The sequence below is a fragment of the Hemiscyllium ocellatum genome, chromosome 2 (genome assembly GCF_020745735.1).
Source record: "Hemiscyllium ocellatum isolate sHemOce1 chromosome 2, sHemOce1.pat.X.cur, whole genome shotgun sequence".
Taxonomy (NCBI): Eukaryota; Metazoa; Chordata; class Chondrichthyes; order Orectolobiformes; family Hemiscylliidae; genus Hemiscyllium; species Hemiscyllium ocellatum.
In genome coordinates this window covers 61,041,359-61,054,700 of record NC_083402.1, presented here as the reverse complement: position 1 = coordinate 61,054,700, position 13,342 = coordinate 61,041,359, and the positions used below count along the sequence as shown (strand labels likewise).

At 38.0% G+C, this 13,342-nt stretch overlaps 1 protein-coding gene across 1 annotated transcript in view; it reads left to right on the top strand.

The window, feature by feature from the left end:
- The window catches only part of LOC132825857 (solute carrier organic anion transporter family member 4C1-like), a 169,368-nt gene extending 163,483 nt beyond the window's left edge, over positions 1–5,885 (top strand). Inside the window, exons 11-13 of the mRNA XM_060841427.1 lie at positions 1,541–1,605; positions 4,432–4,569; positions 5,743–5,885. Of these exons, the coding sequence (XP_060697410.1) occupies positions 1,541–1,605; positions 4,432–4,569; positions 5,743–5,885 (346 nt within the window). The remainder of the gene's footprint in view (positions 1–1,540; positions 1,606–4,431; positions 4,570–5,742) is intronic.
- The last annotated feature ends 7,457 nt before the right edge of the window (positions 5,886–13,342 follow it).

The window sequence follows — 13,342 nt, the reverse complement described above, 5'->3', positions numbered from 1 at the left end:
AGGTCAAAGATAGACATCTAACTGTTAACATTATTCTCCTTTAAAAATGTGAAACTTGATTTAATTAACCCTATTTACACAACCCTATTTACCAGACTTGTTGCTAAAATATGGTTCTCAAGTTCAAATTGAGTTCAATATGAACAAATGTGAACTCAAACACTTTGAACCTAAGGACCGTAAGTTTATAAGTATGTTTTATGTGTGGTAAGGGACCAAGAACTGTTAAAGAGCAAATATGTTTGGGGAAACATAAATCATTTATTGCTAATAGGCAGGTACTAAAGTAATCAGAAGGGCTGTGGTAAAATTAGCCTTTAATGCAAGAGGGTCAGACTACAAAGGGGAGAGAATTCTACGTCATCTATATAGCGCTTTGATTATCTCCCAGTAGTCATTCATTTAAAATTCTGGGTTTTTTTGGTCAAAACTGACATCCATCTTCTCTACCCAAGAGAGGAGCCTTCCAGGCTACATTGACAACGAATCCGTGCTGAATTTGACAAATTTAGCTATCAGAACGTGATGTTGAGCTTCCTTCCTTACCTGGACTTTCGGCACACAAGGGCACATAACAAGTGGTCTAATTGGATTGCTTTGCTGAGGTTTGCTATTCACTGCAGACATACTCTCAAGACCAGCATGCAAGCATCCATCCCTTGGTGGGCACTCCACTGAAAATGGCTTCTTTATGACTTCATAGCCGACCAGACCACTCCTCCCTAATGATCGTATTACCATCTGCTGTCCGTAAAATATTCGATGCATTCACTTTGACCGGTTTATTCCTCCTAAAATAAGTGCAATTATCGTGTGAAACAAACAAAGGATTGTGGTTCAAACTTAAGACACTCACAAGTTAAAGAAAACAACCCTTACACAAATTAAATTAACGTTTCCTCAAACTAGACTGACTACCTGAAAAATGCATATACTACCCATTCTGGTCAATTTGATTGGGCTGCTGCATTCATTTCACTGAACTCTATCAATTGGTGCTTTCAGAGGCTTCTTAGTATGAAGGTGAATTTTAGATGGAGTCTTCAATGGTACCTTCTTATCCAGTCACCTCACTTCTTGAGCTCAGCTCAATTGCCCATGTTTGAACCAAGGCTTTGATAACGCTAGGCGCTAAGTAGCCCTGGTGGAATCCAAAGTGTGCATCAGATGTGCAAAATACTGAATGTATCACTGGAATTTCTTAAAGCTGCTCCCACTCCATATCAATAACATTGCTCTGAGTGCACCACAGAACACTGACATAGTTTCAGTGTTGCAATTTACCACTTGGTAAATTTTTAACTTTCACTATACTGTTGTAAAAAGATAAGGTAACAAATTAACCAATGCTTTCATTTTCTTCCGATTAGTCAGTGAAAGGGTGCTCACCTTCTACCTGAGCTGGGAAGAATGATCTTTAACATGGAGTATTCGATATGAAATGATAATAAATATTCCTTATTAAATCTTTCTTTTTGTTTTCATATTATTATTTAGGTTTCATAATTTTAACGAGAATTCTAAAAAAAATTACTTACAGGTCTGTTCCTGATAACCAACGCTCGTTTTCGTTGGGCATTCAATGGCTGTTTGTAAGGATCCTAGGTAAGAAGCTAAAATTACAGATGGCAGAGGTAGTTTCTTTACTAAGAGAATAGCAGGAGCGTGGAATGCCCTGCCTGCAACTGTAGTAGACTTGCCAACTTTAAGGGCATTTAAATGATCATTGGATAAACATATGGATGAAAAATAAAATAGTGTAGGTTAGATGGGCTTCAGATTGGTTCCACAGTTTGGAGTAACAATGAGGGCCTGTACTGCGCTGTAATGTTCTATGAAACTGTTGGTATTCTAAATGAATAACCAAATAAGATGTAAAATATAATACTGCAGATGCTGGAAATCTGAAATAAAAACAAGAAATGCTTGATTCGTTCAGCAGACCGGGCAGCATATACAGAATGCAATAGAGTTTTAGATTAAAATAACTTTTCATCAAGGCAAGCATCAGGATCAGATCACACTGAATGAAAATCCCACTTGCAAATGAAGGAATCTCACACAGGTTCACATATAGAATGGCATTCAGGCATTCACGAGGAACTAAGCACATGATACAATGCCTAAGAAGTGTCCTGGATTTCTGTTGGACTGATACTGTTGTTCAAGTGGAATCCATTATAAAGCAGCAGGGACTCAGTTTCAAGCTCAAAATCAGAAATTGTGAGAGAAACCCAGGTGGTCTGGCCATATCTGTGGGGAGAAAACAGAATTAATGTTTTGAGTCCAGTGACCCATCTTCAGAACTGATATTATCCAGGAAAATTGGTACTTCTTCTGGTGGAGAAGGAGAAGTGAAAAAGGAATGAATGGAAAGTGGAGATGGAACCCAGAGGGAAAGAGAGGATAAAAAGCGTCATTTCAGGTTGTCAGTTACATGGCTTAGTAATAGGAACTGTTGCCTTGGAGCAAGATTTGCATCTCTCCTTACAACTTGTGATATTCTCAAGGGCAATTAGGGATAGGCAATAACCACCAGCCAGCCAGTGACACCCATTCCCAACAAATTAATTAATAAATAAAAGTTCAGGACCTGGTTTGAAACTGGAAACAAATTCACTGATCTCCGGGTGGTTACACTGGAGACTAGACTAAGGAGAGAACCTGAATATTGAGTACCTTGAACTTGATACTGAGTATCAATAGTACAGCCTGAGTTCAGGTTTCCCTCATGTCTAAGTCATATGGGGGTGGGACTTGCTGTTGTGAGTCTTGCTCAACATTTTTTAAAGTCCTTGGAGTCTCTGGAACTCTGTGAAAAATTAGGCCAAGAAATCTTCACAGTATGCTTTGGCGGGCTTAACTTAGTTTACAGTGAATATTAACAAAATTGGCCAGAGTTCAGTACCAGCAATCACATTTTGGCAATCAGAGTAGCTGGCATCAGAAATGGAAAATGTTACACAGTTGGAGATAAGTCATTCTAAATCTGAGATTCATTGTTCTGACAAAAAAGTGAAGGACTGAATATGGGAGTGCTCAGTGATTGAAGTCAACAACAAAAATATGGAAGAAAAGAATGGGAAGGAAGAGTGAGTGAGCAGACAAAACATTTGAAGAAATATTACAGCTCATTGATCAGAGTCCATTTTAAAACAAAAACATCCTTTTCAGTTCTTCGACATCCACTAAGTATGGAAGAAATCCAGGCTCTGATTACCACTTATTAAAGAAGTTTCCAATTATACACTGTGTAATCAAAACTGACATCAACAGTGTAACAATGAAAATTTTTAGAAGTTGAGATTATATTAATCATATTCTGTTAAGATACATTTTTAAAACATTAAAAGTTAAAGCATTAATTTATTTGCCTTCCCCCATTTTCTGTTTCCTATTTTCTTTCATTTCTGTCTCATTCTTTTACTTTTTTGACTTCTAATATACTTTATCAATAAATTTAAAGCAAGTCCAATTCCTTTTCTTTTAGCATGTAACTGAACATTCATTTTGGAGGGGAAGCAAGTATTGGATGATTTATTTTTACTACCAAATTAAAGCTTAAAGATAATTTTAAGTTAAATATGAAAATGTACATTGTTACTGAATAGTTGTTTCTGGCAAAAACCACTAATAACCCTTTCTTAAACACAAACCCATGATAGAGGGTGGATACAGTATAGTGTATTAGAATAAAAATGTCAATTTCAGCAGAAAATAGAATTAACTGTTCAGTAATATTCCTATAACTAAAGAATAAGACGTGCAAAGTAATTACATCGGACATAGCGTTCATAGTAAAACTATAGATAACTACCCAATAGCATAGTGAGTTAAGATAGTCAGCAGTTCTTCTATTTTGATTACAGAGGTCCAAGGCTTGATATATGGACAGGGATATACTTAGTATATTAGCCAGGATAGTTGTAAAGTTGCTGCAAAACACTTCAGTGTCTGGGTTAAAAAACGGCCAGATGTCCACATTTGTGGGCATCTGATATAGACAAAGTTGGGCTGAGTTGTTCAGAAAATCTATCGATGTTTTCTAATCAATCTATTCCAAAATACAATGACACAACTCTGGAGCAAGTGAAACTTGAATCCGGATATCCTGGCCAAAAGGTAGGGACATTACCACTGTACCACAAGAGCCTTATTTTGGACAACTTGTATAGAAATAAGAAAATATGTTATTAGCTTTAATAAGAAATTAAGAATCAAGAGCAGGAGTAGGCCATCTGGCCCTTCGAGTCCGCTCTGCTATTCAATAAATCATGGCTGATCTTTTCATTGCCTCAGCTCCTCTCACCCACCCTCTCACCTTTGTTCCTTTAATAAGTTAAACAGGTTGTTTTTGTTTATTTTCATTTATTTCACTAAAACCAAAACTCCTAATGTTGGACTTTTAACTTTTCATTTACTGACTTATAGGCACCATTCCAGGACCAATTCTGTTTGGTACAGTGATTGATTTATCTTGCGTCCTGTGGAATATGGATGCATGTGGTGTTAAAGGTGCATGCTGGACATATGATAACCCAAAAATGGCCAGTTTGATTACAGCCATTGGTAAGCTTTCCATTCTGTTTCATTGAGGAGAATATGAACATATGCAAATCAATTCAAAACTTGAATAAGCAAACACATTCCTTAATGTCTCATTGAATTAAAGTGCTAGCATAATATAAGGAGGCTTCCAATATAATTCAGCTACTAGAGCAGCTAGATTTGTTACAGTGAATTTAGTGTATGATAATTTCAGTTGTATTAAATGATGAAATGTTTCTGCTCACAGCACTCTATGGTCAATCCAAACTATAATGTTTTATTTGCTGCAAAATAAGTATATAAGCAAGTTAACATTCATACCCACAGCTTTTATATGGTGCATCTGAATGACAAATATAATTTGCATTGGTATAAAAGGCACAGTCTTGCATACAGTGGAATATGTTTCAGATGAAATTAACCCTTATTTACTAAGTATGCCTCTAATTATTTTCTCTTCGTGTCTGAGATGAAAATGATTATGTCCCCGCTATTTTGTTACATTTCAATGTCTGTATAATCATTGTACAAGTTAGGTTTGATTAATTTAGCTAGTCAGAAATACTGGCCGACAAGTTGTAATTGATTTTTGTGATGTTGGTTGGGAGTTAAATATTGTTGAGAGCACAGGGATGGTTTCCCCACTCATCTATGATGTAGTGCCATGGGATCATTTACATCCATCTGAAACTGTAGAAATGGCCTCAGTTTTATTTCACATTTGAAATACGGTACCTTCTACAATATGACGCTTCCTTGTGTGCTGCACTTGAATGTCGGCCTAACATTTTGTGTTTCAACCTCTGGGGTAAGACTTGTATCTACAGCCTTCTAATTGAGAGTCAAAGGTACCACCAACTGAGCCATAGCTAACACTGCAGAATCTGCAAAATTTTGAAGGGGTTGGGTCAAGTGGGTCGAGAAAATATTTCCACTTGCACGATGGCTAGAAAAGGCTGATTTAAGATAATTGGCAAGAGTGTGGGAGATAACATTTTTGGCAATCTGGAATATACTGCCTGAGAGATGGTTGAAACAGATTCCCTGGTCAATTTCAAAATGATGTTTCATATATACCTAAAAAAAATTACATTTCTAATAGAACAAATGCTTTATAGAACTTGCACAGAAGCCTTTTTTTGTGCTGGAAAATTCTATGTCAATATAATTTAAATCTACATGTTCTGTTTCTAGGCACATCTGCCAAAATAATCTCGATTATTGCACTTGTTGCAGCTTCTTTGCTGTATAAACCACCACAGATTAGTGAAGCTGCAGAACAAACAACTGATCAGCCAGTTCAACGGTGGAAATCCTGGGCTAAGACCAAGTTTTAATTGCGGTTTAGAAATAATGTGTTTACCAACCTTTAAAGCAGTGCAATAATGAATGCATAACATACTGTAAAACACACACAAAAAAACATTTTATATATACATTTCTTTCCTAAGTATGACAATGATTTGAAATTTCTGTCTTGGATGGCTTCTACTTTAAAATGTATGTCTATCATTTAAAGTAATTAGATTGATTTTGATGTAAATTTGCTCTACTGTTCAGGTCTGATCAGAAACCATCTCCTTTTTCTTAACCTTTTCCTCATTATGATTTTTTGGTAAACACAACAAGTGGTGGAAATTGATTTAAAAATGCCCATTACCACTATATGAAAGCATGAGAAATACGCAAACTGCTTTAGTAGATATTGGAGGTGCCCAATGACTGTCTACAATGTAGTGTTCTTGATGTTTCACAAGTGAAGAAAGTAATATCTAGCCTTTATTTTGGCATCCTCCAAAAATAGTAATTAATTAAATGTTATTGCTAAATAAATTGCCAATGAAATACTTTAGGAAGCCTTTAACAAATGAATAGAATAGAACTAAATATAGAAACTACATATATAATAACTATAAGTGCCCATGTATTTCTGCTTCAGATTTGACTTCTATTTTTCATTATTGTTTCTTGCAGCCCACTTTGAAACTACATTAATTAATTCAATCCTGTAGCCGAAATACTTTTCTAACTCAGGTCTAGTGCCATTGAATAACCGTTTCTAGGTCAATGTTCTTTTATACCCTTATGTCGTCTTGTCCTAGCCTTCCACATAGCTATCTTGTTAAGATTTTTCTTTTCGTGGCCAAACAGAACGAAGGAGCCCCAATTTAGAATGTCAAGCTGTTTAACTGGATCATAATAGTGATGTGATACTTCTCATTAAATTCCCTGAGTTGAAAAAGAGGGAAAATACCCTTTTAACCCAAATCCTATCCGTATCAACTTGCACGGTGCTTGTTTAAGAGTTACTGCTGCTTTAAGAATGATTGATTATGGTATTGGCAAACCAGAAATGCTTCTGAGGCTGTATCCTGGTATGAGCTGAATCCAACCCAAAAAGATGGAATTAAAAACAACAAAAGTAATAGAAGATAAAAGGGAAAATCTTGGAATCCAAATGAGCACGACAGGAATGTTGGGCTGGTCTGCAAGTTTAATTTGCCCATGGTTTGTACTTCTAGTCCCAGATTATTCACTTGTGGACAAATAATGAACATTTATCAAGCAATTTCAACCTGGAAAGGAGGCAAAATTGGAGGAAAGTTGTCTCTTGATTTCTCTCTGATGTTACTAAATAGCCACAGAAGACTAAAAACAGAGAACTGTGGGTGCTGGAAATCTGAAACAGAAACAGAAATTGCTGGAGAAATCCAGCACAACTGGCAGCATCTGTGGAGAGAAAACAGAGTTAACATTTCAGGTCCAGTACTCTTCTTCAGAATTGATATCAGATAGGAAATGGTTGTATATGTGCTCTCCACAGATTCTTCCAGACCTGCTGAGTTTCTCCAGCAATTCTTTGTTTTAGTTTTTGGTAGCCACTGAAGAATGGTATTAGTGGAAGACCTTGGTGTAAATCAGCTTCTGATCATCTTAGTTATAGTTAGCACAGAAATTGGAAGACCAAAATTAAAGGAGCCTAAAATATTATTAAACATAAGGCTGTTTCACTATTAGCAATTTCTCTTCACTGAGAAGAACAATTTGTTTCAGCCCGTGGAAAATGAACAGTGTCTAATCTCACCCCAATAGCTCTTAATGGAAAGTGTCCCTGTGCCAGGCCATAATGATCATTACAACCATTTTCTAGTGCAAATATTGATACAAAGCTATGCAACCATCAAATAAGCAACTATTTGATTATCTGAATGTAGTGTCATGACTATCTTTTCTCGATTCCGTATTAAACCTCTTCAACGTATTGTCTGTTTAGACTAACTAATAAAAAACAAGGCAATGTCCAAGCACTATTCCAAACACACTAATGCCCAAGTGTTCCAAGCAAAATATTTGAAAAGTCACTATTTGTCCCTGTTTGGACTTTGGTTATTTCTGTTTCCACTTCGTGTATCTTGAATCAGTAAAAAGCATGTATATAACTGTAAATATAATTATTCTGGCAAAGTGTCAATGAAAAAACTTTTGAAATGTTTTCAATTGTGTGATTTTCTTGAAAAATTGCCAAAAAAACGTTTTCAAATTTGTAATTTTGTCATTTTGAGCAATAAAGAAAATTTATCAAAATACTAGCATTTTGGATTATTGAGGTTACTAACTTCCTGAGTCGAAACGTGTGGTGCTGGAAAAGCACAGCAGATCAGGCAGCATCCAAAGAGTAGGACAATCGACATTTTGGGCAGAAGCCCTTCATCAGAAAAGTTCAGGAGGAAGAGTGCTCAGATATAAGTCATGAGGGGGGTGGGGGGCGGTGTAGGGCTGCAGGGAAGGCGTTTCAGGGAAAATCTCTGGGATACATGCACAAAACAACCCCACTGCCCCGTGACCATCCAATTTAACTCCCATTCCCACTCCCCAAGGACATAAAAGTCCTGGGCCTCCTCCACTGTCAAATCAAAGCCGTCCTAGTAGTGGAGGAAGAACGCCTTCATCTTCTGTCTTGGGACCTTTCAAGCACATTGGCATCAACATCGACTTCACTTGTTTCCAAATCTCCCCACCCCCCACCTCATCCCAAATCCAACCCTCCAACTTGGCACCACCTTCTTGACATGTTCTACCTGTCCATCTTTCTTCCCACCTATCCACTCCACCCTCCCATCGACCTATCACATGTACCTCCCTCCCCACCTTCCTTCCCCCAGCCCCACCCTCACTTAGCCTACTTATCTCTCAGCCCCCTTCCTCTTCCACATTCCTGATGAAGGGCTTATGCCAGAAATGTCAACTCTTTTGCTCTTCGGATGTTGTCTGACCTACTGTGCTTTTCCAGCACCACACTTTTTGACATTGAGTCTCCAGCTCCTGCAGTCCTCGCTTTCTCCTAGTAACTAACATCCTGAAGGTTACAAACATCCTGAACATTGCCATTGATTAAAACCTAACTTGACCAGTCAAATAAATACTGTGGGTATAAAAGCAGACCCAAGGCTGTAAATTCTACAGAAAGGAACTCCTCTCCTGTCTCAAAAGATTCTGTCTTCCATCTAAAAGCAGAAGTCAGGAGTATGATGGAATGCTCCACTTACCTGGATGAATGCAGGTCCAACAACTTTCAGAAGGTCAACAGTATGTGGGACAAAGCATTCCACAGGATCATACACTATCTACCCATTGAAACATTCAATCTTTTCTATTACCAGTGCTAAGCCATTTACAAGTTGCACTACAACATTTGAAGTTCGTTAATAGCACCTTCCAAATCTGCAAGCTTTACCATCTGGAAGGATAATCGCAGTAACTACATGAGAATACCTCACTTGCAAGTTCCCCTTCTAGTCACACACCATCCTGACTTGGATCTATATTACTAGTCTTGCACTGTTGCTAGGTCAAAAGCTGGAACTTTCTTTGTAAAAACATTGTGGGTGTACCTACACTCGATGGACTGCAGGGATTCAAGGTTCACCATTACATTCTCAATAGCAACTGGGGCTGAACAGAAAAGGTTGAATATGCCAACAATATTCACATCCAAAGAGCAAATAAAACAAAGCATTTTTTGTCTAAGTTTTATCAAAAAATAGTTTTAATGACCAGTTTAGATAAGCCTTTCATAATAGCGAAAGAAGTAAATGATACTAGTAAAATGAAGATTATTTGTAAGTTGAAGTGGAATTCACAAAAATTAATAACTAATCACTGAACAAAATCAATATTAATCAAGCATAACGGCACCTTTAAGGTCTTGCTCCAGGATTTAGGTACTTAATCTAGATTGGAACTTCAATGCAGTAATGTATTTTGTGATGTACATTCAGAAAATTCCAACAAATAACTTGACTGTGATGCATTATAATACATGCATCATACAGAGCATTAGCCACCAGAGTACCTTTGAGAAACTCTTTGAGCACCAACAATTTCTGGTCTACCAGAAATGTGATATCCAACTATTGCTGGAAATGTTTGTGCATAAATTCAAATTGATGCCAGAATCAAACTTAAAGTATTAACCTGTCCACTTTGGTGTCAAAGTGCATACACGGCCATTGCACAAATGTCTGCTTGAAGTTATGTGCAGCCGTAGTCACAAATTCAAATCATTAAATGCACATGGATGGGAACACTATTCAAAACAATACTTGTAATCCTATCAGCTGCTCAATCACTAGGTTCAGTCAAGTGGTGGTTTTCCAACATGTACTGAATCTCTGTTTCCACTGAAGCCTGTTCTGGACTCAACCATTAAGGGTGCTATTTCATCAGTCCTGACTCTCCTGAGGCACATCATGCCCAGTTAATGTAGTGTATACAGGTGTAGCTCTCCAGATTAATTTTGATGAATCATTACTTCCCAAGCATGTGGGCAAGGAAAGATGAGATGGAGGGAAAAGGACAAGAGGTAAAGGTCAAGGAAAACAGGACAGAAGGCGAGATGCTGAATGGCAAAGGGGTGTTGGTGCAAGAGAGGAGGAGATTGGTACTGGGAATTCCTTGTGGTATCCCTCCAATCTCTTGTTCAATATTACAGAAACGTTTGACCCACACCCCTCTCCCCAATGTGGGCTTAATGGATAATCATGGCATTTTGAGGTTTTCTGTTATGATAGCTCTGTCTGATTTTGTTTTTGAATCTGAGAATATATGTAACTTCAGCAGGCTTCCTTGTGACCTTTGTAAAGACGATTAGCTTTATCAATAAGGTATATAATATTATAACGCCAATTTCATGAGAGGACATTAATGAGGTAGATGAAAGGACAAGGTGTACTACAGTCAAATATCCTGATGATGCAAACATAGGTGGAAACAAGTTGGGAGCATATATATATATATATAGAGAGAGAGAGAGAGAGAGAGAGAGAGTCCTCAAAAGGATATAAGTGAGTTAAGTAATTAGAGAAAAGCTTGGAACATGGTGTATAGTTTAGGAAAATGTGAAGTTATTTACTTTAGTGGGGAAGTTGGAAAAGCAAGATATTACACACATTGAGTGAGACGAAAGAATATTATAGCAAGGGGGTGAAGTATAAAAGTTGAGAAAGCTTCCAACAATTGCACAAGACATTGGTGAGACCACACCTACTATACAATTTCATATCCTAATTTAAGGAGAAATATCCTTCCATCGGAGGCTGTTCATAGAAGCTTCATGAGACTGAACTCCGAGATAAAGGCATTATTATGAAGAAAGGTTTAACAGGTTGAACTTATATTCAATGAGATTGGAAGAATGAAAGGTGATTTTATTGAAATAAAACATTTTAAGTTTTTATTAAAGTTGATTTCAGAGTATGTTTCCGCTTATGGAGCAAGCCAGAGCTGAAGGCACAGTTTCACAATATAGAGTTTTCAACTTAAGACAGAGATGAGACAGGTTTCTTCTCTCAGATGGTCATTAGTATTTAGGATTCTCTCCCCCAGTCAGAAATGGAATTTGGGCCTTTGAACCTATTTAATTGTGAATTAGACAGAGTTTTGATTGACAAGAGAGTCAAGCGTTATGAAGACAGTGAAGTTAAGGCCATGGACCAGATTATCTGTGACCTTATTGTATGATGGAGAACAGTCAAAGGGCTGAATGGCCTACTCTTGCTCCTATTTCCTGTGATCAGTACAGCCTTATTATCCTTGTGGTTCATTCAACATCAAAGTCAGAAAAATGTGAAAATTTATGAAGCAACTGAATTATATCCATGTTTAACAATTAACTGAGTTAATGATGAACCACGCTTTGCAGCTGCTTAAGTGTCCATCTTCAGCAGTCACCTTCTGCTTCTACAAAGGAGGATCCAATAGCCTAGATGTTAGCTGGCCTCTGGAGGTGTAAGTTGAGGTGGCTGGGGAGGTGTAAGTGGTAGCAAAATTATAGTAAAACACTGACTGGAGGCTCTGTTGTCATGTGGAAAGTCCACCAGATAAACACTGGTAGTCTCCCGGTATGTTGCCAAAGTGGCTGCTTCATGACCTACTGAGGGCTTCTCAGAGGTAGACCTTTCACAGTGGCAAGGGTCCATCTGCTAGTCAGGGAATGGTACATGACAAAAAAAAATTGTCTTCAAGGGTGACTCAATATGAAAGCAACATGATGCCTTTGTTTTGTTAGCAGAAATGGTGCTGAGCTGCTGGCCTTCTGATTGTACCAGAAGCTCTCGGAGAAGGCTGCCTCTTCAGGTTGATGGTAATCCTGGTGAGTGCCAATTGGCTGCAGTAGGTAAATTGTACCCGGCACCCCCAGGTTAGGTGCCAGGCGTTGGTGCAGGTCTGGTTCCATTTCTGTTCCCAGCAGCAGCGCTGCTTACTTACTGAGAAAAGTCTGGCTAAGGCAACTGTCTCTTCGGGAAATCACAGCCAATCATATTAGTAAGAAGTTTCAGATACCTTTGCCTGAAATATATCATACAATCATGGAATAGTTGGAGGACAAAAGGAGGTCTTTAGACCCACCATGGTAGTACTGGCTCTCTGACTGAGTCCAAGTCACCTGACTTTTCCCCACAATCCCTGCAATTTTTTTTTCCTCTCTGGATTTCAAAGTTTGGGAGAAGATTTGTAGCTCAGGTGCTCGTTGTTGTGGTTCTGTTCGCCGAGCTGGGAGTTTGTGTTGCAAACGTTTTGTCCCCTGTTTAGGTGACATCCTCAGTGCATGGGAGCCTCCAGTGAAGCACTTCTGTGATGTTTTCTCCGGCATTTATAGTGATTTGTCTCTGCCGCTTCCGGTTGTCAGTTCTAGCTGTCCGCTGCAGTGGCCGGTATATTCCCCTCTGGATATTTAACCAACATTGGAAATGATTGGTTGGAATATTTTCAAGCCAGTTATTAAGATGAGAAAATGAGAATTATTTAAGCACTAAAAATACAGAAACTAAGTATTTTGAATTTTTCAGTTTTTGTGATCAGACGTTGTACGAACTTTTCCTCTGTTTAGCAATAAGCTTAACTTTGGGGTACAGTTATGCCGATATTCTTCACCAATAGTTTTATGCTTCCTCTCCTGAAGAGATTCACCCTTTACCAACTTCTAGTTACACAAGAATTTGGATAGTAAAGGTTAACAGGGTACTTAGCCCTAGAAGTAATCATATTCTATATTGACTTTGTGCACATACAGTTCTAGAATTGAGAAGAGAACCTGTGAAAAGCAATCAGGAGTAGAAAAACCAACTCGCGTACCAGTAAGTGCCAAGAATAGTGACAATTCCACTATGTCTCCCTTTGCTGAAATTTGCCAGCTCATCATGCACCAAAATTGATCATGTGTGTTTTCTCATACAAAGGGTTTAGTTACTTACTGGATTAGCTCACTGAATAGCTAGAGGAACAATGCCCAATT